The 23,492-nt window shown below is 37.9% G+C and overlaps 1 protein-coding gene across 5 annotated transcripts in view; it reads right to left on the bottom strand.

The window, feature by feature from the left end:
• The window catches only part of TTC29 (tetratricopeptide repeat domain 29), a 381,566-nt gene that overhangs the window by 118,625 nt on the left and 239,449 nt on the right, over positions 1–23,492 (bottom strand). Inside the window, exons 1-3 of one of the 5 annotated variants that reach the window (XM_027692736.1) lie at positions 8,638–8,745; positions 5,778–5,874; positions 1,978–2,061 (exon numbers count right to left, since the gene is read on the bottom strand). In XM_027692736.1, coding sequence (XP_027548537.1) covers positions 1,978–2,061; positions 5,778–5,874; positions 8,638–8,647 — 191 coding nt within the window. In that variant the 5' untranslated portion in view covers positions 8,648–8,745. Of the gene's footprint in view, positions 1–689; positions 749–1,977; positions 2,062–5,777; positions 5,875–8,553; positions 8,746–23,492 lie in introns of those variants that run through there. The other 4 variants (XM_027692739.1, XM_027692738.1, XM_027692737.1 and 1 more) reach the window with 4 other exon arrangements.

Here is a 23,492-nt window from a genome sequence, read left to right as displayed (position 1 = left end):
ATGTCTTTGCTGGTTTCCTCTTCCACGACCTCCAGACTCAGGGTTTGGATATAAAAAGAAAAATCATATAGGACTTTTTGTGTTGTTTTTTTTTTGTTCATTTGGGTTTTTTTAATGGCAGTAAAAGGCTGACCTGATCAAATCAGAGCTGCAAAATGCACTTTGAAGCCCCAAGGCCTTCCTAAATTAGCAGTGACTTCCTGTGTAATCACCACAGAGAGAACACTCCTGTCCCTTGCATGGTGTGTAGAAGCCCACTGGGGTTGAAGACTGAGACAGCTCCCTGGGAAGGCAAGTCAGCCTGCGACGATTGCTGCAGTGTAACGAGCAGAGCAGCCCTGCAGAGCTGCTGTGGGACTAGGTGACAATAACTGAGTGTACCCAGTTCTCTGCTTGCTTCTTGAGGTCTGATACTTCTTCCCTCCTCACAGAGCAACTACACCACCCTTAATTCAGGGGGCGGAACCTCTGTCAACAAAGCATTTGCTCAGGAAGGATCTGTTCCTTACAGAACTGAGAAGTCACCCGAGCAATCTTTGTTTTCTTCCCTTTAAGCAGGGAGTATTTACACCAGCTCTGACACCCAGCACCATTAGCACGATGGTGTGATCAAAGGTAGCTGTCCCACATCCACCACCTGCCCTGACAGAGCAGCAATGCAGCACTTCCCACTGCCTCACCTTACGCACTTCCCTGACACTGTTGGGCTGCTCTCTCCCACAGACTGTGACTGTGATAACAGTCTCTCCTACAGCAACAAAGGAACAAACTGAACTTTGCACACACCAGGATGATGTATTGACAAGTTCCTGCCCAACCCCATCATTGAACTAATCTTTAGTCTACCATCTTTGAACCTAGTCTGAGCTCAAAAGTAAAAGAAATGGGGTATGAGTTTGCTGTCCTAGATCATCAAACCAGATACACTACAATCTTTGTACTCACTGTCACAACACTTATTAGCTTTATCATGTTGCCATTGTAAAAATAAAAGTGAATTGGACATGTATCACAAAAGAAGGAAAGGGTGTCTGCTGGCTGAGTGTCATGTGCTAGGATTTTAGGACACCACTAAAGTTATTACCTCTAAACTCAAATTTGGTAATTTTCTAGATTTTAACTTGAAAGTTCCTAGGAAAGGCTTGCAGGCACATTCCTAGGCTAGGAAGTAGAAAAGAAGCATGTTTTGCAAGAAACTAGCTGGTTGAATTCCTGTCTGATTGATAGAAAGTTTTTATGCAGCAAGGGTGATCTTGCAATATTAATTGCTAAGGTGCCTAGAGCCCTTGTATATGCATCCTTTTATTATTTAAATATTGGAATAAATAAATCAGCTCACTTAAGCAACCAGCAATCCAGATTTGTTAGAATTCTTTCATTAATTTTGATGGTGCTGAACCCCAGATCTGTTAAAAGACTGCAGAAGAATAAGTCAGTCACGGTCTCTTGTAACTTCTAAATGTAAATACCTCAGCTGTAAGAAATCAAAAGTTATCTAGATTTCTTTCATTCACTGGTTTTTTAAATAACTAATGGGGTATTAAATGCTTCACTACAGAAGTCAGCACTTGGGCTTGGCTAAATAGTAATTCAAAATTACAAGAACGTGTATGTCGGTATACTCAGCTTCCACCCCAAAGGAGATATTTCACAAAGGCTCAGAAGAAAAAGAAGAACACAAAACAAAAAGGCAGCACAAGTTTAAATATAATTACTGACATAATCTTAACAATAATGTGATATAATTGGTAAATATCCAAATTAGTAAACCCAAGGAGATATTTAAACGCTTTGATATATTGAACATCAGGAGAAATGAACCATCATTATTTAATACCAACTTCAATTTTTTAAATGCCAAGTTCAACTAAAAAGGGTAGGGCCCAGGGAACTTTAAATTTAAATGATTATGATGACTAGAAACAAAGGAAACAATAAACTTATGGATGTTAAAATGCCTCGAAAAAGCCAACTTACGCGGCAGCTTCTTGTTTTGACAACCCTTTGATATTCTTCGCCAAATAATCATCTATGCCATCTTTGTCTTTGATCAAATGAATCCTAAATTTAAATGAAAAAAATTAAAAGAAACACTGTAAGGTGCTAACATAGACTCCTGCAGCATGTATAATATATTATCATTGCCAAGTAGAGCTAAATACTGAAATATTGACAAAGTAATATATCAGACATTCTATAAACACATACAAATATCTTTTTAATTTTTTGGTCTGTAGCTATTTCAAATCTTTATTTCTAAAAGAAAACAGAGATAGTATTATCTTTAAAGGATCTGGTTATCCGATATTTCAGTCTGAACTAGAAGAAACTGTGTATTAGCTAAATCAATAAAAATTGATTAAGCTATCCATATTTAAACTGCTTCCTAAAACCAGAACCATTACATTTTTGCATTATTGGTATGGACCAGAGTGGTCCAATCTATTTCATATTTAACCTTTTCAAAATTAAAAAAGAAAGAAAACAAATCAACAAAAAATTTCCCAAATCCAATTCAGAATGTTTTCCTTGGTGCAATGCAATCTTTTAATACTTCTCTTGACTTCCCACAGTTTGAGCAGCATATTGCAAAAGGTGGTCCACTAAGGGGGTAATCCAAAGGGCATTAAAATAAAGAGCAAATTTCAGGATGCGTGGATCTAATTTGAATATTTGAACTATGCATCGTTTCACCTTTCACTTCAGCCATCATCACTCTGCATCTCCACTCTGATACACAAGAGATGCCTTCAAAGGATAATATGCACTTACTGACCATAAAGTGTATTTAAATAGAATCTGAAATCCTGACTGTAGAGGATATCATATTTATAAAAGTAATGTGAATTTATTTTTATTCTTCTGTAAAAGAGCATAAAGATTGTCTGGTTAATCACTCAGAGATAAAAGAAATTCAACATTAGTGCTCCACATAAATCTATTACTTTCCTCTTTCCTTGTCTGTATTTACACTGCTGTCTTTCATTACAGTGATGAGAGTAAATTCTTTTCATAATGTTAGCTAATATAAGCATCATACTTCTTATTGCTCTGAGAATACCAAAGACACTTCATGAAGTTCATTTAAATGAAAACAAAATAGCTAAGCAAAGCAGAGATATTTTGACATATCTGTATTTAAAACAATGTAACAGTGAAAACTTCCGTCACAAACAGTTCATTTAAATCTGTTCCAGAATTTGCTACTGCTGAGCGGCACCAGCAGAGGCTTCTGCTTCCAGGCTGCACATAACACAGTCCAGATGAGTTGTGCTCATCTTGCTAAATGTACACCTTATGGATACTGCCATAAAAATTCAGTTATAATCAATACCAAAACGTAAGCAGTATCAAAATTTTAACACCAAAATAGTTACAATTTAGAGAGGTATGTAATGTCGTTTGGATCATGAAGATAAGGTAATTATTGTTTATTTTAAACTGATGTAAAATATATTTCAAGACACTATAAGTTTATATGAGGTAACAGAAAAATTGAAAACCAGTATTTCTGGGCAAATAAATATGAAGTATCAACACAATAAAAACCCTGAGTGACCTTTGTACTTTAAAGTTGCAAAAATGAGATTTCTTCACATCAGTAGCACAGAGAGAACACATCACATATTTGGTGGGGCGGAAGTCCAAACCCCCAAACTGAACCAGTCAACTGCAACAGGCAATTCTTAGGCATCACTATCACCTTGGTGAAAATTTATCTACACCACAGTTAAAAACCATCTCAAACTGGAACAAAGGAAAGCCTGGTGCCTTGTCATTGTCTTCACAAAGGTATTTTAACTAAAAAAATTCATGGGAAAAGCCCTCAGAAGCATATACAATTTAAAATGTCACCTGCCTTATAGCCAAGGTATAAATTTCTGAATTCTTATTGGTTACGCCCTCAAGCTGAAAGACAACTACAGCCAAGGGAAAAAAACATAAGCAAAAACTTGCAAACTAATTACTGTTTACATCAGTTCTGCAATAACCTGTTTTGGATTGATGCAACTACAAACACGGTCACCCATCACAAAGAATTGAACTTACTGAAAATAATAAATATTTATCTCATCCTGGCTGTTATTATCAATGACGTTAATGTAACAATAACACAGAAAAGGCAGGTAGATGATACATAGGAAAAAACACATTAGAAAATTCCATCATTATTTAAAATGGTTTGTTATATGCAATGAGAATTAAAAAAATACAATCAATTTGTGACTTGGAATGGACATTGTTTTTTCAGAGAGAATTGAGGTGAGGATAGCACTGGCTAAAAGGCATTCTTTCTTTTCTTCCACAGGTTGTCACTTGCTTTTTCTGAGCTGTTTTAGCCTTAGTTCTCCAGTGTTTCCATAATGACTCGCTATATTTCATAAATAGTGCATTTAAGAAGTCCACTTCACCTGTGCATTTCCTCCTATTTAATTTTAAATCACTCACTTATGAAGATAAATATATTTTAATCCAGTGGGCACCTATCCCAGAATTAACATTTTTACCATGTCTTCCTATAACTGTTTCTGTTATCAGTCTCCACAGGAAAAAGATACTTTTTTTTTTCTAAAATTAAATTTAATGATAAATATATCTGGTTTTTAATCAAATAATGGAATGGAGTCGCATAAAGGACCAAACTAATTCTCACACAATTTTCTATCCCCACTGCCTATGCTGTTAACTCAGACTCCAGCTTTCTCAAAATCTCTTATAAAACAAAATTGCAGAGCTTGTCTTGTTCTCATCACTAGGCACCTACAGCATGGTCTAGGCCATTACAGAATCAGACATTTCTTTTATGCAAATAGGCACAACCTCAGTAGGATTCCCACAGAAGGATCTCCTTGAACAAGCCTCCTACCTCCCTCTGGAATGGGTTCTCCAGCAATGCAGTTACTGGAAAAAGTGATGGCTGCAGAACACAGCTCCAGCCATAAAAGATTTAAAAAAAAATAAATGGTAAGACATGTCCTTACTCTATCAATGCGTGAGAGGACACGTCTCAGTTTGAGCCCCTCGGAAAGACTGGGCACAAGGACAGGATGTTTATGGATCCTTACTGCTTTTAGACATGGACATGCAGCTGCTTAACTCTGAGATGTCCCAGAACTTTCAGCCAAAGGCTAAGGGGAATGCTAGGATCAGGAAAAAAAAAAAAGGAAAAAAAAAAAGAAAGGAGAAAATAACCACAATTCTTTCTGAAATGGAGGCAATTCCAGAAAAAAGAGCAGAGAAGAAACTGAGAGACCAGTACTCACTGAGGGGGACAAAAAAGGGGAAATGAGTGCAATGGAACAGGAAGACACATAGGCATGTGCAAGAAGAAGATGGATTGTATTATGCCACTGCTGCTAATTTTCTCAGCTATTAAGTACAGTATAACGTTTTTCAAGCCAGCTTTATTAATTATATTTTGAGAGTTGCAAAACTGTGCATGAATGAAACAAAAGAATCTTGGGTTTTTTTCATTGAAATAAGTATTTTTTTAATGACCTACATTTGCATCAGTGCTAAATGAAAATAACTTTCTGTGGCTTTTAAAGGGTTTTGAAGAATTAGGATGAAATACCTACCTTAAACAGAACATGTTTTTTATTTCTTTTTTTTCTTTTTTTTTTTAATTCTGAAACTTTCCTAAGAGAGAATTTCCTTGCCTCTGATTTTTGTAGTTTTAAATATTGCAGAAAAGCAAACAGAATTTGTCACCTCGGCATAGCTGATTGAAGCTATTCACAGTGAAAATGATGCTTTGAAAGAAAAGAGGTACATACCTTGCAAAGTCTAATGGGGGGCAAACAGGCTGCTTTACGAACCTGGGATGCTCCCCTGGGCTTTGTATGATCGCTTGAGGCAACACATTCATTTTAACTGAAACAAACAAAACCAACATTAGTTGAAACCACGTCTTCAACGCAGATAAGCAATGCAGTTTCTTATCCTTCTCGTGCTGCTTCCCAGTCCACTCTTTAATTTCCAGTGGGCTACATGTAAAACCCAACTCCAGTTCCACACAAATCTCCTCAGCTTTGCTTCAGTAGCACATACATATAGGAATGGTCATGATCTAACTTTCAGTGGTTTTCTCTCCTTCATCGAGGTGCTTTTGATTTGCACAGGAACAGCTGATTCAGGAACCATACTTGCATGGGATTCCCTGTGCTTCCTCAAGCTATCCAGGTCCAAGTATTAACAATATTTTAGATTAATACATAAGGTGAACAAATGATGGAACATACAGTGTGCAGTGCAACGACAGGCACTGTATTAATGTTCAAAATACTACATAATCATAAGAGTAACAATCTTTTGAAGAAAGAATGTAAGCAATGCTATACTTACAACACAGGATTTTACTTAAAACAAAAGCCAAAAGCCCCACAGTTATGTAGAATCGTCTAGCTTGTCATCTTGAAGTACATAAATGCTAATAGGACTTTTTTGTCATATAGAGCTACTGTGTTTTTTCCCCAAGTATTCAGTCTACACTTCCTACCATTAAAGTTTCAGCTGCCAGTTCCTTCATTTTGCATGTCTGTGATCTGAGGACGTTAGCAGCAGGAGCACCCTTACTTTTAAATTTGGTTTAATGTAGGTATTGCATGCCCTGCTGGTAGGCCTGAAGGCACAAACTTTTAATAGGGATGGAAAAACAGAATATAATAAGAAGGGGGGAAAAAATTTAACTATTTGCTACATTTAGTGAAACAAAACTTATTTTATGGGAAATAGTTATTAGATATGAATCAATTTGTTACTGAATGATCAGCATCAGACTAGCAGATATTTTATATTAGCCCTTCTGGGATCAAAAGCCATTTCATTGATGCAGTATTTTTCTGCAGCTATAACGAAGTAATTTTTTTAATTGTGTTACTTAGAATTGAATAACAAAGACAATTATAGGTTGAAAGATGATAGGATATTTCTCCTAAGTCATTCTTTTTGGACCTAGTATAATAATATTTGTTACAGAAAGAATATTATTTATAAATAATCTAATCTGCAATCAGAGACAGCAATATTTTACAGAAGTGTATCATGGAAAATAAAAAATCAATAGAATAAAAACATATGGGTCATTCATCACTAAAAAAGATTACACTTCTTATAGAAAATGACAGGTTTGTGTACAGGAACTGTATAGAAAGGAAAACCCCTTTTTGGGAAGATGCTATTCAGTGAGAAATAGTAATTAAACTTTGGAACAACAATAATGAAGCCCAGAGAAGATGCAAAGCTTTCTACAAGCTTCTTTGTTTTGAGGTATTAAGCAAGAAAAAGAAAAAATACATGCCTTAATGGCAGCTGATGAAGCCGGCAAGGCAGGGGAGCTGGCTGGCTGCAGCTATGGGGCAGAAAAGGCAGGGGGAAGCAGCTGAAAGGAGACCTCGGTAGAGCCACTGTAACCATGAAAAGCTATTAATGGGGAGCTGTACTTTGTGGCCTGTCACAGGCTCCAGGCTGCACCCACAGGGCACCTGGCTGGAGCAGACAGCATCTCCTTGCTGCCTCACGCACTCCAGGTTCCCACCCTACAGAAATCAAGTCTCTGGGAAAACAGGCTGTCTAGCACACAGGTCTCACATGAACATGAGGCACATAGGCAGACATTTTTCTTAGTACATTACTGCCTCACAAGGATGAAAACTACTGCCCTGACTCCTATTTCAAACTCAAAGCTTGGGAAAGAAAAAAAACCACCCTGCGTCATAATGCCAATTTAACTCTTACTTTAGAGGTGGGAGGTTGCTTTCAGAGTGATATGGACGGTGCATTTCCCTAATTTCCAAGGTAACTGTGATTCTTACAGGTAAATTAAAACCACAGAGACACAAGGCAGAAGGCATGAGCAACACGTCCTTCTATTACAGTCACGTAGATTTTCGTCGCTGACTGCTAACCCCTTTACATCTTACTCCTTTATTATAAAGCCCAAACCACATCTCCTTTACTTAATCAAATGCCCATGGAATACAGCAGAAGACAAGGCAGTGCAGTTTGTTCCTGAAGAAGTGCTCTGCTTAACCACATGATGGAGAGAGTCTCCCCACGGGCTGGAATTGCTCCAAGGTGTTCTTAAGCTGAAGGAAAAACGCCAGCTGACTGGAACTGTGCCTTTCCTGGCACCTTTCAGTAAACCTGCTGGCCACCTCTCAGCCCTTCCCACATATTTTCCGAGGCGTGCTCAGACCTGACTGGAGGCTGAAGGTTTCCCAGGGCTGGAAGCAGCCGAGGAGTGGCTACACACGGCTGTCTTTGCGGGCACCTCCGAAGATGTCAGAGCGTGGCAGGACAGACTTACAGCCACGGCAGTTTATTACACTGAAAGTAATAAAGTAAATTGATTTAAAAATTTTTTCTTGAAATCTATACCCAGCGTGATGGATGTTATTTCTTCCAAGTAAGCTGGACGAGGCCACGGCCCCAACGTATCCTGGATGACCTCCGTCAATGCAGCCGCCCTCCGCTGCTCCCTGTTCCCAACCACCGCCCGGGGACGCTCCGGCTTCTCCCTTCACCTGTGAACCGGCCCCGTACGCCACACACCCTCACCCTTGGCTCCGGCACCGCCTCGGCCTCTTTACAAATAAAATATAAGCCACATTAGCTGGCGTGCCCCGGGGAACAGACCTGTGCTCATGGCGCGGCGACAGGACGAGCTCCCCGCGGCGCCTCAGGGCGGCCCGGGACGCCGCGGCCTCGCCATGGCGACGGGGAAGGGCGGCCCTGGGGGCCGGGCCTCCGGGAGGCCTGAGGGAGGAACCGGCCCGGCGATCCCCTCAGGGCAAGGGCGGCGGTTCCGGGAGCCGCGAGCTACACTTTATCCCGTGGAAAATACGGGAGCTAGGAGAAATCGGAACGGCTGGAGGGGTTGGTGTGCTTTTTGGGAGCTCAGCTGGAACGAGTTGTCTCAAACGGGAGCATCCCTCAAGGCTGAGCGAGTTTCTGCAGTTGGCAAGCAGAGAGCCAGGCCAATATGGTACTGATACCTAAGAAGTGTGGGCAGTGTCATAGATGACCCATGGACACCTGCAGAGAGCAGGCTTTCTTCTTTCACAGAATGGGTCAGGCTGGAAGGGATCACAGTGGGTCAATCTGGTCCAAGCTCCCTGCTCAAGCAGGGTCATCCCACAGGATTGTGTCCAGACGGTTCATGAATATCTCCGGTGAGGGAGACTCTACACCCTCTCTGGGCAATCTGTTCCAGTTCTTGGTCACCCGCACAGTGAAGAAGTTCTTCCTCATATTCCAGTGGAACTTCCTGTGCATCAGTTTCTGCCCTTTGCCTCTTGTCCTATTGTTTGGCACCACCGAGAAGACCCTGGCACCCTCTCTTCAGATACATGTATGCATTGATGGTCTCCTCTCTGTTGCCTCTTCTCAACTCCCTCAGCTTCTCCTTGTAAGAAAGATACTCCAGTTCTTTAATCATCTTTGTTGCCCTCTGTCCTTTCAGGACCTGTGATCCTCTCCAACATCCTTCAGGACTTCTGAGTAGAGGGAAAGAGCAAGTAGAAGAAACACTAGACTGAATATCTGAGTAAGTGACATAACCTGAAGATGTTTGGTTTGTGGAAAACATTGTCACTTTCTGTTGATGAGAGCCTGCGGCTTAATTAAATGTCCAAAAGGAGCTGTTCTTCTAAGTGACTGGTCTCCTTGGAGTCAAGGGGCTGGTCAGAGGTGGAAATATTGAGAAGGAACCAACGAGCTTTTGCTAAGTGCAAATCAAAACTATAAGAGAACACAAAGAGCAGAGATTTTTCAGTAACTTCTCTTTTCATGTTGGAAACTTGACACCAACAGAAGAATCACTTTTTAACACAGATTTGACCTAGTTTTTATTGCTAAAACTGTTTGGAAAACAAAAATGTCAAAATCAATTGTTATAATCTATTTTGGAAGGATCAAGTGGACAGAGAGCACTTCAAAAGTGGCATTACCTTTTCTGAGTTGATGGCAATTGGAAGCAAAGGATCTTGAATGTTTATGGGTCAATGTTCTAACGGATAAGTCAGAAGCTGACAGGGTACTTAGCCGATATCAAATCACACTAGAGAACAGCATGACCTATGCCTTACCCACCTACAACATACAGGGAAAGCACTGCTGTACCGAGTGAATTTCAATCTGAGTGACATATGCTGAAGGTCTCATGCTGCCAGCGTTAAAATGTACTTGGAATTTAAAAATATTTAAAATGTCATTTTCCTAACTCAAAAAGTGTCGCATCCAACACCGAGGAATTCTAGATTAGACCTCATCTTGTCAGATGAAAAGGAATTGATCACAGAACTAAAAATTAGCCATAGCTTAGGTATAACTGATAATGATTTGATCACATTTTTTATGTGCAAACAGAATCAAGTCCAAACCAATAATATATATACTTAATCTTTTGAAAGGGCTAATTTTATAAAGGTGATTACTATTATGAGGTAATTCTATAGTAATACTATGAGGTAATTCTGTTGAGAGAAGGAATTTAATCTGAAATGGGAGAATGATAATTGGAAACGGTTTAAGGATGTTAGTGCAGATACCCACATAGCCGTAATTCCACAATTAAGGAATACATTTGCTGAAAATCCAGGGTACTTTACAAGGCAAACATCTGTGAAACAAAAAAGAATGTGGTATCATACATGTACACTGAAAGCTAGGAATTGTAGAAAATTACTGTGGGAAGTAAAAGGTTATAAGGGAAATATACATATGGTCAACAGAATTAAAATGAGAAAAATGGAAGCTTTTTGCAAATACAGAACACAGAAAATGATCTGAATAGTGAGAAGACCCTATTAAGGAATGAAGTTGACAGCTTTAACCATAATTAGTGACAAACTTTGAATGTTAAATATATACATATTCCTTCTGTGCATTTGGGAAGATGGCAGCTGCTGTAATTATGTTGTATGGTATTGAAGAGTTGTTTTCTGTTCAAATGATAATGTAGGAGGATGGTTCAACTTCAGTTACTGAAAGAAAACTGGCATTAGAGAGTTTGGAATGAATATATCATGAAGTTGGATGCATCATCAATATTCATATTCAGAAGTTTTTGGGACACTAAGACTTTTTTAAGGAGGATAAAGCTAGTATTATTCTAATACCTTAAAAGATTAAATGGGATAATAGTAGTTTACCAATGTGACATTGGTCACAGGCAAAATGCAGAATAGCCAATATAAAACTCAGTTAACAAATAATTTAAAAGAAGACAGATAATTCCAATTAGCATGGGCTTCTGCTAAAAAAGCTCTATATCCTGGCAGAAAAGTAGAGCCTGGCAAACAGACTTTGTTTTCTTAATGAGGCTGCAGGTTTCGCTTGTTGATGTAATTTAATCAGATTTCAGTAAAGCATTCGACTTATTATCATTTGGCTTTTTGGAAGAAAGCTGCGACAACACAGTTATTTGTATCCTGTACATAAACTTACAAAGAAAACTTGTAATAACTGAAAAGATAAACCAGCAGATTTAAAATTACTGGTAATATTCTGGAATGATATCTGAAATACTTCACAAGCAGACATTTACATCATGGCTACATTTTCTGTGTTAAACATATATAATTCATTTGACTTGGAAGCAAAGTAAGATTTTTTTTTTATGGAGATGTGTTCAAAGGATCCTGCATGCCAAACAATATGTAACTTAGAGAGAACACTCTTTAGCAAAGAATCAAAGGCATTCTACATCTATATAGTAATATGAAGAGGCAGTAGCCTTTCTGTGGTTAAGGATGAAACCAACTCCTATTACAATGCTGTGTTGTAACATCAATATAATTGGCCTAGAAATGTTTGGCCAGCAAGTCCTGAAGGGAAAGGCTGTCTGTGCATGGAAAAAAAAATTCAATTGCTAACACTTTTTATTCCTATAATTAGAGGAGCTTCTCTTCCAATTCTGTAAGCAGTGATAATGTCCAAGGAAGGGTAATATTTTATAGCAGATACATTTTGCAAAAACTGTGTGAAGAATTAATTTGTTTGAGTAAAATTGATTCTCAGATGTTGGCATATTCAAAAATGTAACTTAAAGAGTCAAAAAGTGCAATGTATTGATTATTTTGAGTAGCTGGTACCCTTAGAAAATGTGTTTGTGCACCTTTAATGGCTACATGAGAAAGAAATAGCTAAATAAATTGCTTAAATATGGCAATGCCCAAAACTTACCAGAACATATCTGGATATTCTTCAATACTGAATACTTGAACATTGCTCTTAAAAGAAGAAAGTGTTTTGACTCCTGCCTAGCTGTCCATCTTTGGTCCTTGGTAGTTTTGATTTTCCTGTAACTTGTTAACATATCCACTGCAGAAAAAATCCTAAAACTGAACTGTCCCCACTCCTCCACTTTAAAGGGGAGGAAAGAGAGAGAGGCTTGATGAAGACTGAAGTGCTCATGGAGAAAAATATGAAAGGGAAAAAAAAAAGCAGGAAAGGTCAAAATGTTAAAAATACAAACGCAAGGAACTGAAGGGTGGCAACACTGAGCATGCTACCAGGCAGCCATTAGTGTACAGAGAGGTACAAACTGCACAAAAAATACAAAAGTTGTGTGCAGCAGGTATGAAGATATGACAGGCCATTGGAACAGAAATAATCCTTGAACTTGCCAGGATTTCTTTAGTCAAGCTCCCTCCTCCACCACACCCAGTGTCAAAAGGAGCTGAATGAGAAGATTCTGCAACTCTCTGAGACCCTGGATGCAATACTAAGGTAGGTACTGATTTGGCATGAATTTTAACCAAAAGGTGACTGTGGCACAATGGTTGTTTTTCATGCCAAGGGAAATACACAAAACCCAAGAAAACCAGAGAATTTATGAAGATAGATCCTGTAAGGTTTGCAGTCAATACTTCTAAAGTCAATTTTCAATGCTTTGTGTGATGTTTCTTTAAAGCCAAATAACAGGAAATCTGTCATTTCTCAAAACAGATTATCTTTCCATAAAATGATACATCTTTTCCTTATACATGTAACAGGTAAATAGCATTTCTACCTTTCTGATGTTCCTATGATAGTGAAATGTACTCTCTGTTCTAAGTAATTATCATCGGCCAAGAACCACCAGAAGTGGTTTTCTCTCTCTCACACACACAAGACACTTCCCCAGGTACATTATAATGTTTTTCTTGCACAGCAGATTCTTCAAAACCATATTTATGAACCTTACTTGTATTCACTCTTGCACATGATACGCCTTGTACTTCTGCCTGTGGATTTTGTGGGTCAGTATGGAGCCCACTTCTTGCCATGTGTGATCAGCTGCTTTGTTGGTAGGTACTGGTGATGTTGCAAAACTTGCTGGTCAGGTACCAGCATGAAACTAGGACTTGAAGAAGGAAGTGGAGTAAAAACAGAGGTCTCACAAATAGGGGTGCTGGTACAAGTAGTAATTAGCCAAGGAAGGCTGTGCCAGGCAAGATCTGGTACTGCTCTTCTTTACAGCTGAATAGAAAAGTTACTTTTCCCACAAGAGTAATCTCTTTTACTTTCAGAGGCAGTTGGAATACACAAATAAGTTGGAGGACTTGCCTCTGATTTTATTCTTTACAGAAAATGCATATTTTGATCTGAATAACCATTATCATACTGACTAAAGATTTCAACAGTTTTTCTAATGCAGCACTTGCAACCTCTTTAACCAACTTCAGCAGTGTCTCTACATCATGTATCTCCTTTTTCAGCTTTCTGTTTGAGTGACAAGATAGAGACAGCAGTGCTGATGAAGATCAAACAAACTTACAGTATGGAAATTACTGTAAGGATCCCTAGTCTTGCTATTCATTATATACATATTATGCATCGATATACTAGATCATTGTCAAGTTCCATTGATGGCATAACTGGATTCAGGACAACCTAACACATCTCAGAAGTGTCTAAATCAGTATTTCCTTAACCTGAGAGACGTGTACAGCATATGCAAATGTGGCATTGTACAAAGGTTTTATTGGCATTTGCTTGAGAGCATCTAATAAACTTATGAATGAATGATGGAGTTGCAAGTAGTGCTGCTTTCCAACACTCATGCTCTTAAGTCCATTATATTATGCCACTGTAGGCCCTATATTCTACGTGCATTACAAAAAAACTTCCCCAGCATGCATTTTACCCCCAATCCCTTTCCCACTTCCCTCTATGATAAACTGAAACTTATCCCATCAATATCTCCTCCTGGTCCTGTGGTAATGTTTACTTATTTCAGGTATTAGTACTCACAGATCTATAGGTCTGCATCAGATAGATTTTCACCTACTGAAACATTTGTAACATTGTCAACTTACTTGTTTTGCCTTCTTTTGAAAGCTGTCTAGGAAGATTTATATAAAAAGTTAATCAAACTACATCACTGACTCAGCCCATCAGTACAACTTTTTCATCACCATAACAATATCTCTGTGACATCTAGCTTATCATCATGAATTATGGGGGAAAGGATAAACAACCCATTAAGAAATTAAAGTCCCACAAAGGTGCAGTTTGATAAAGGATAAAAAAACCCACGGGGTATGTATAATAAAATCTCTCTCCCCTGAAGAGTGATTGTTATCTTTCTTTCATGAGCGTCAAAGACCTGGAGCTTCTCAGTGCCTCAGGCAAGTGAGTTTGAAGGTCTCCTTCATGATTGAATGGGAAATTGTAATCAGAATTAGGTTATGACTGTTTATCCTATAGAGCATTTAAAAAAAGATTTTATGTGCAGAACTGATATTAGTAACTGTTAGAAAAAGCCACTGTAATCACATTTAGAAAACTTTGCTGTGTTTTCTGTATGCAGTGTGTCATTGTCTGTTTATTCTGGTGTATGTTGGGTCAAGCTGTTTGATGGAGAACTGAGCTAAATAGTTCTAATACATTCAATTGTATAGTCTTCATTCTGTAGTAAATGTAAGCCTGTGTGAAAGTACAGTGACTTACAGATAAAGATGTCTTTACAACCCCAAGAGAAATAAGTTATTCTTAAATAAGTTTTCATTTCCTGAGACAAAATATGCCACCACTATCCTTACTGTACAGCAATTAGTTATGCCTTTCCTTATCCTAATAGAAGACAGCAGTATTTACAGCCTTTCAGATTCCTCTGAGTGACTTTCATGATGCTGTACATGGTATGACTTGTGGCTGAATGAGAATGTAACTAAATCAAAGGAGGTGCAATCAAAATGAATGACTTAAGTGACAACAATAAAATTATCCTGTACAGTTCTCTTTCTTGTACGGGAGATTATGTTTAAATTAGTGAAAAAAAATAATTTGAGATGATAAGACTGCCAGCAAGACGTGCTCATATTAAGCTGGCTGATTAATAAATTTTTCCCCAGTAAGTTGAAACTCTAAAGTTTTGCACTTGGTCTCTGAATATTGTTTATTCTGACTTGCTATTGCCATTATTGTTTTCTAGTTCTGGTCACACCCATTGATTGCCTCTCATCTAAAACTGATACAGACAAGCAACTACATATTATTTACAGGTCACATTTTGATGATGGAGCCTGTGTGCACTACTGCAGTGTAAATGATAAATAACAATATGTTAGCTACATAGAATAGATGTCTTTTGAGGTCAGGAGATCTTAAATTCTCTTTCTAGATGACTTCTGGAACACTGTCAGTGAGAGTCAGCATTGCCTTTGGCCTGTTCTCTGTCAGCCTATGATTTATATAACATATTCAGGTGGGAGAGTACCCAGCTGGGAGAAGCTCAGCTACATTTTAAATGCTTACCTATTGAGGTTCATAGCTTAAAGTAGCAGGAGTGAAAAAGGCATGGAAAGGTCATGTCTAGGAAAATAATGTGTTGTTGTTGTTGCATAGTCCTAAGACAACATTTAGGTGTATCATGCTAGAGATGGTTCAATCCTTTGGCTTCAGTGTGTCGGGTAATTAATGGATGTTTATGCTCTACTGTGTAAACCCTTTTCTATCCATAAGGCTAAGAAATGTTGCTCTAGTTTTTGGTATAGTAGATGTTTAAACTGAACTTTGGAGATTTTAGGGATAAAAAGCACTTTGTAAGCATACACTTCCACATTAAGTACTTCTAGGGACTTACCTCCAAACTGAACTTAAAATTATGCATTGTGATAAACCTGTGCATTATTCTACTGTAATTTTGTCATAGTGCCCTTACCAAATTATTTTGTGGAAGTTTCTGATACAATAGGTTCTTGTTATCAACCAGCCACAAAAGTGATACCGAAATTCTAATGGAGGCCATTTTAACATTCCCTATAAGTGACATGAATATAGGCTTCATTTATTAATTGTAGCTGATTAGCCACAAGGCAAACATTTAATTAAACCTTGAGAGACAATAACATTGCACATAAATTATCCATTTAAGAGCACATAGGTCTTTATATTTCATTAAAAATTGTTTAGCCAATAACCACACATCTTAAGCTCAATCTGTGTTTGCACAGATTTGAAGTAAAAAAATTCCCTAGTGCATTGCTGGTTTTTTTCAGACATTTAATTCTTGATGTGTTTTGATTTATATTTACTTACCACTTGTTCATGCTCTTTTCCTGATTAGTGAGACTGCCACTCAAATCATGGATTGACAATTGATTTAAAAAGTCCTACCAAATTATTTGATTTTAAAAATATTTCAGAATAGTCTAAAAGGTATGTTAAGAGCTTATGGAATTCAGAAAAGCAAAAATCCAAACACATACGATGTTATATTGCTATATATTGAATGCTTCTGTTCTGAATTATTTTTGTCCAGAGCAGCTATTTTCTGTTCTATTACTGAGATTTATTTTTTTCCTACAAGAATACAAGCTTATTGTTTTATATGCTTTTCTGAACACTGGCATTATATTAAATATGTGTTTAGATGCAAGCAGCAAGATGGCTGCTTAAGAAAATGTTACACGAGTTTTAAATTCAATTTGCTATAAAAACCCCCCTACCTTCCATGAGTCTGAACAGATCATTATCTCCTCTGTGAAGTAACTCTAAAAAGTGAGAACACCCTTAAAACACTTGTGGACAGCCATAAGCTTTGTGGGCAGGTTATTTCTCTTAGCATATGTTTTCTACCCATACATTTTCTGAATAATGTAGACCGAGGCACAGAAATCTGACAAATAGGTGAGAAAAATAAAAACCTGGTAAACAGAAAAATGGTTTTGATAATGTAGTGCACTGATTCATATTTCGTATGATTTAAAAACTTAGAGCTCAACCTCAAAGTTATAAGAACGTGATACTAAATTCTCTTTCACTATCCTGTGGTACTGTATAAGGAGCATAGGGAAGCCTAGGAAGACTTTCCTTCAGTGTATTTATATTTATGTAAAAAAATTACAGAAGTATCAAACAAATTTTTGTCTCAGATATTGCAAATATTTTCTGAAAATAAGTCAGAGGAGATTCATATAAATGTTAATGCCAGTTCATATGCATGCCACCTTCTTTACCTGGCTTTTGTCTGTGTAGACAATACTCACAGAGCAGGGATCTTGCCTCTCTGTTTTCAAAGTGTCTTATTTTTTAGAGTACTGGGAAAACAGTTACTGCTTGATTGTGAGATGAAAGCACTTCTGAAAATCAGTCTGGTGAGGTATTACCAACACTTTGCAAATAATTACTGCTACTACTAAGACATTAAAACCAGACAAGCTGCTCTTTCTTGTAACAGAATTGTTTTTTTTAAAAAATTGCTGAGTTTAAGTACCACCACAAAGGGAGCCAATATGATTAAACCTCTTGGGTGAGATGGGCTCTCTAATATCCCAGGCTAGCCTCTTTCCCTTGAAGTTTAGGGATAGACTGTGTGACTTATTTCCTAACCTTTTATTTATTTCCCTTTTCCCGTTTTATTTTTGGTTTGGAAAGCAGAGGAGAAAACATCTAGAAATCAATTATCAAATAAAAGCAAGCAGACAAAAAAAGCACACCAAAACCCAAAAGCTGAAATACAGTAGATTTGCACAACTGCCTGTGAAGTTAAATGTAGGTTACTACATTCATGTACAAAGATATTTAGATGGCAAATGGAAACTCACTGCTGTGAAGCACATCACATTCATATATAATTGAAGCACCCGAGAGTAAAATACTGAGGCACAATAGGTGACAACTGATAAAAACAAGAGAAGAAGTATAAAACAGGATACAAAACTCTGGGGAGTACAGAGAATATCTAACACAGGCTGAAGAATCTACAATAACTGTATCTAAATTACCAGATAATACAAAAATAATAGCTGAACTGATAAAGCCAGAGAATTCAGTGAAGTACTGCTGTTGGAATGATACATTCCTGGAATCAGAAACTTTTGCCTGACTTTCTATAGTACCATGCAATCTTGCTGCAAGATGTCCAGAACAGGGAAGCAGGAGTTTCCCAGCAAAAGCCACTCTCCCTGTGTCCCTGGAAGAACAGCTTCACTCATTCTTTATGGATCTGCCTCACATCCAAGTGTTCACAGATGGAAATGACATTTATTGTCCTTCAGTCTGCAGGGACGTCCAGGTTAATTAACTCAAGTTAATATTGGTCCACTCTAGCCTTACCCTTTTTCTGCTTGCTTATCAAGTTTCACTCTCTGCAAATCACAGTTTAGGGCCACAAATCCTTAAAAAGACATATTGCTATGCTAAGAGCTGAATTTGGATTTACGTGCAGTTGCAGTAGGCTTTGACGTAAACATCTTTGTCTTGTGGTGGCCACATGGCCAAAATCGTTGAGTCGCATTCTTCCCTAAATGTGAAACAGAAGTTTGTGTCAGACAGTTTCTTAGGCTTTGTGAGACCACATTGTTTATTCAAAACAGATGTTCTTGGCATTCTTCTGTGGACAAACTTCACACTATTGTAACTGTAGTAGACATATACATAGCAGTTTTACACCAGTATCCTCAGGTGCAGAGAATTTGGGCATATTGTCTACTTTTCTATATCCTGACCATCCTTTTCCACAGATTTACAGGTGCTCTGAATTTTCAATCTCTCAACTCCAGAAAGAAGAGAGGATGATGCTAAGGGCTGCTTTTCTTGGGACGTGACCATGAATTCAAAACCTTCATTATAATTCTCTACCTTTCTGTCATAGCAACATCAGTCTTTAGCTTTGTCTTAAATGTTGCCAGATATGTGTTCTTTCAGGTTTTTTGTTTGAACAATGTTGTTTAAACACTTTGAGCTAAGTACATAGTATCTCTGTCTAGAAACAAACTGAACTGAAATTGTAGTTTAGCAACTTGGCTCAGCCGGGAGATAGATTATGGCACTGTTTAAGATAATAATTGAGGTTTACTGCAAGAAAGATTGGAAGCTAATATCCATAATGAAATTGCATGTTATCTCCTCCTGGATGATACACTGTAGTGTCAGCACCCATCTGTCTTTGGTCTTGGATTTGTTGAGAGGAATTTCTGGTCTCCAAAACCCAGTATAGGGGATTCATCCAGGATGTACCTGTGTCTCTGTTCACTGAAGGCCAGTAATAGCTGGTAAAGCCATAGGACAACAACCCAAAAAGCAGTGTCTCATTGCTGGGGACACAATGGAAAGAGCCAGCTAGAGCTGCTCAGTCTGAGAGGGGAAAGGGTTCAGATGCATATTTGGAACTGGCAGCAGAATGAATGCATTGCTAAACCAAGGAGGAAGAGAAAAATGGCTTGGATAATAGGTGTGGAAATCAACAAAATTCCTCCTATCTGCTTTGCAGAACCAGCCTTTTCTGCCATAGCAACGTTAGAAGTTCAGAGTTAACAATCTTGCATAATGTAGGCTTATAATTACCTACATTGTAATCTTATAATCATCTAATTTTGTAATTTTAACAGCCACCTTCTTGTCCACCATGTGCACTTTGCATCTGAATTCTCACTAAGGCCTCACAGTGAATCCTTACCCTTTTCAACCTGAGCAGAATTTAGGCACTGCCTTGCAGTCTCTGTATACAGTCCTAACATGCAGTTTCCCTGTCTTGCACACTCCCCTGAGAGCTGGGTCCCTGCTATCCAACCAGGAAGGACTCTTTACAAAGACAAGCTCCCCAGGAGCCTTCACGAATTCAGTACTTCTTTTCTCAGTTGCAAATTAATTGGCATAGGTTCTTAAAGTACCATAGCAGAGAATCTGATGACTGAAATGTCTGAAATACAGGCATTGCAGAGATCCTGCCTGGATTTTAACAATGTACAGAGTTGGGCAAAAATGTGTGAGGCAGTTACCTGGCTTGTTTCTAAAGAGCTGGTGATTATCCTTCCTTGTGCCTTCACATTTTCCTTCAAGTATTGGTGTTTCTTTCTCTCATTTACAGCTAATTCTTGGTTCTTTCTTGAAGTCATGGCAAAATGGGCCTTCTTCCTATGGGAGCAGTCATTTCTGCTGTCTTTATCTCAGTATATTTTTCTCAGTATTTTTATATCATCTCTTGAAGAGGACAAAATTCTCTATCCGTACAGATAGGAAGTAGGGAACCAGGGCAGCACAACATGCAAAAACACTGGCAGGCATGCCCAGAAATGCAGGTCATGCTGCTTATGGCACAGTCATATCCATAAGGAAGTTAAATAAGAATTATGTATTTAGTTTTACCCAGGAAAGATTTAGTCAAGAAACATTCGTCTCTGATCACTCATTTATGTACATGAAAACACATCATGACACCACTTACAATGTGTGGTACAGGTAGTGGCAAAGATAGGATATCAACATAAAATTGTGGATGGCTTATAAAATAAAATTAAACAAAATTCATTAAATAATGAAATAAAATGAAAATCACACTTGTGCTCATATACAGTCACTGATGGCTTAATGGAACAATTTTGATTTAAACTTCTGAAATCTTTGCAGAGTATCTGTTTCATTTGTATGTGAAGAAGCTCTAACCAAACATTCCTATCAGTCTTAAAAGATTCTGTTCAGTTAAATAGTTCCTTATCCAAAAATTTTGTATTAGTTTTAAAAGGTGAAATGATCTCTTGTTATTATAAGGCCAATAACTGGCAAGTTAGAAAAACCGGTGAAGCAAGTCTTTAGAAAAATTTACTTTCTGTTTATATCTTTGAAGCTGTCAGCTGTATTTTCACTAATTGATAATAATGTATCATAGAATAAATAGAGGTGTTATACTTTTTTATTCTTTCATAGTTGAAGCAGAGGATAAATCTAGCTGATAATTGTATGTGTCATTTGAAAATTAACTACTGTTAATTTTCTTGTGGGTTAAAACAGTTTTGGGATTGCAAATCATATTTACCTGTACAAAGCAAGCATTTCTCCTACTTTTAAAAATATTACTACAGGATTTTTCTAGTAATGATTTAAGACTGTAAGTAACAATAGCAATACTGCAGTTTGCAGTAATTACTGTAGAATGCTGTATCTTATGAAGGTGACACTTCACATCGTATTTCACCCAGTAAAATTCAGTTTTTTCATGTTTTAAAATTAATATGCTGTAAAGTAAACATGATTAAAGTGCAAAGATAGAATTATGCAGATAGAGAAACAAGTGTGAAAATCTAGACTTCCATGTCTGTGTTTATATTATCTGCATACAGTTCCATTGATGTTACTAGAAAAGGGTGAGAAAGCCTTCAAATTTTTCGGGATGGGCATCTTAGTAATAAGGCAGAAGGTGGTAGCTAATGCTGAGAAACAGAAAAATACCCAAGTAAGAATATGTAGATCTAAACTGCTATATAGAAAACATTGAGTATTAGGGAGCGGTTTTATTCTTTGATAGACATTTGAGTTATAATCCATAATTAGTAATCATCAATCTAATTACTTTTGCCTGTGTCACGGTTTAACCCGAGCCAGCAGCCAAGCCCCACGCAGCAACTCACTCACAACCCCACCAGTGGGATCAGGGAGAGAATTAGAAGGGTAAAAGCCAGAAAACTCATGGGTTGAGATAAAGACTGCTTGATAAGGGAAGTAAAAGCTGTACACACAGGCAAAGCAACACAAGCAATTCATTCACCACTTCCCAAGGCCAGGCGGGTGCTCGGCCATCTCCAGGAGAGCAGGGCCCCATCACACGCAAACGTTACTTGGGAAGACAAATGTCATCACTCCAAAAGTTTCCCCCTTCCTCCTTATTCTCCCCATTTTATGTATGGTCCATGATGCCATATGGTATGGAATATCCCTTTGGTCAGTTGGGGTCTCCTATCTGGGCTGTGTCTCCTCCCATCTTCCCATGCAACCCCAACTTCCTTGCCAGCATGGCAATATAAAACATCTCTGTGTCATCAACCCCATGTTCAGCACAAATCCAAAGTACAGCCCCGTACCAGCCACTGTGGAGAAAATTAGCTCTACCCCAGCCAAACTCAGCAAGCCTGGCTCACAAACACACTTGCATGCACAGTTTTCCATGCTTCTCCTGTTATTTTTAGTTGCTATTGCAACGATTATTGCATTATTAGTTGCATTGGTAACAGCCAAGACACTTCACAAGGGGACTCATTTTTCAAATGCCATTCTGGGAATAAAATATGGGTCCCACTGCATGTTTTAGCTCCCAGGATTAGCTGGTGTTTGTTCAAATTCAAATTCAAAATGAGAAATATATATTCTGATGTTGTTGGACTTAGTCATAATCTTTACAGAAGGTAAAACACTTAACTGCTTTAATATTTCTTGATTGTTGTAACTGACTGTACCTTCAGAGTAAATTGGGTAGTAAAAACTGCACCTGTGATTCACTTTCAAGTGCACATGACATGATTTAAGTCATCACACCATCACAGTTAACGTTATGGACCGTAAGTTAGTCTAAAATAGTGTCTCAGATGTCTTTATATCTAAGAGCTTTCTACATTCATAAGAGGGTTCTTGAACACATTGCTTGCTTTTGCTTACAGTAATTTTTTGTACTTCGGATAATTTTGCATCTTTCCTGCATATATAGCCATGGTATTTTAGTCCTTGTTTTTCTTCTAAAGTATTAGCATAATAAGTGGAATAAAGAGCTGATGTCAGGTGTCAGTTTGCATAACCTTTTTTGATTCCAGTCTTGTGCTCTGTTCCCACTGCTTATTCCAGTTACATCTTTTGAACTTCCTGTTCCCATACAGATAATTGGTATCTTGCACAGCCTTTTTCTATACAGAGTAAAAGTGCCACTTTTGGGTTATAAGCACAATCTATGGTCAGTTTTTATGCAATATTTGTGCATGTCTTTCCAGAAAGATTATTTTGATGCCAATTTAGGCCACGGAAGAGCAGAGAGCCATTAGCAGTAAATTAAAACCTGTAGACAAATCAGATCTGTTACTTTGTATTTTTCAAAATGATGACAACTAAATGATCTGTGAGTAACACATCTATCACCCCCCCACGCCCCCAAGCCCTTCTCAAATCCTGTCAGTGGCACAGAAGTTCGCAATTTTTATGGCTTCGTTCCTGTGAACTCTCCCAGGGTTCTACTATTTATGAAGTGGCAGGTACTTCTGGAAAGTAGGGATTGATGTAATATGTAAGAGTAAGAGAAAAGA

The sequence above is a fragment of the Neopelma chrysocephalum genome, unplaced genomic scaffold (assembly GCF_003984885.1).
Source record: "Neopelma chrysocephalum unplaced genomic scaffold, ASM398488v2 Primary Assembly neopelma1_88, whole genome shotgun sequence".
Taxonomy (NCBI): domain Eukaryota; kingdom Metazoa; phylum Chordata; class Aves; order Passeriformes; family Pipridae; genus Neopelma; species Neopelma chrysocephalum.
The sequence above is the reverse complement of the archived record's forward strand: the minus strand, read 5'-3'. Positions and strand labels throughout refer to the sequence as shown.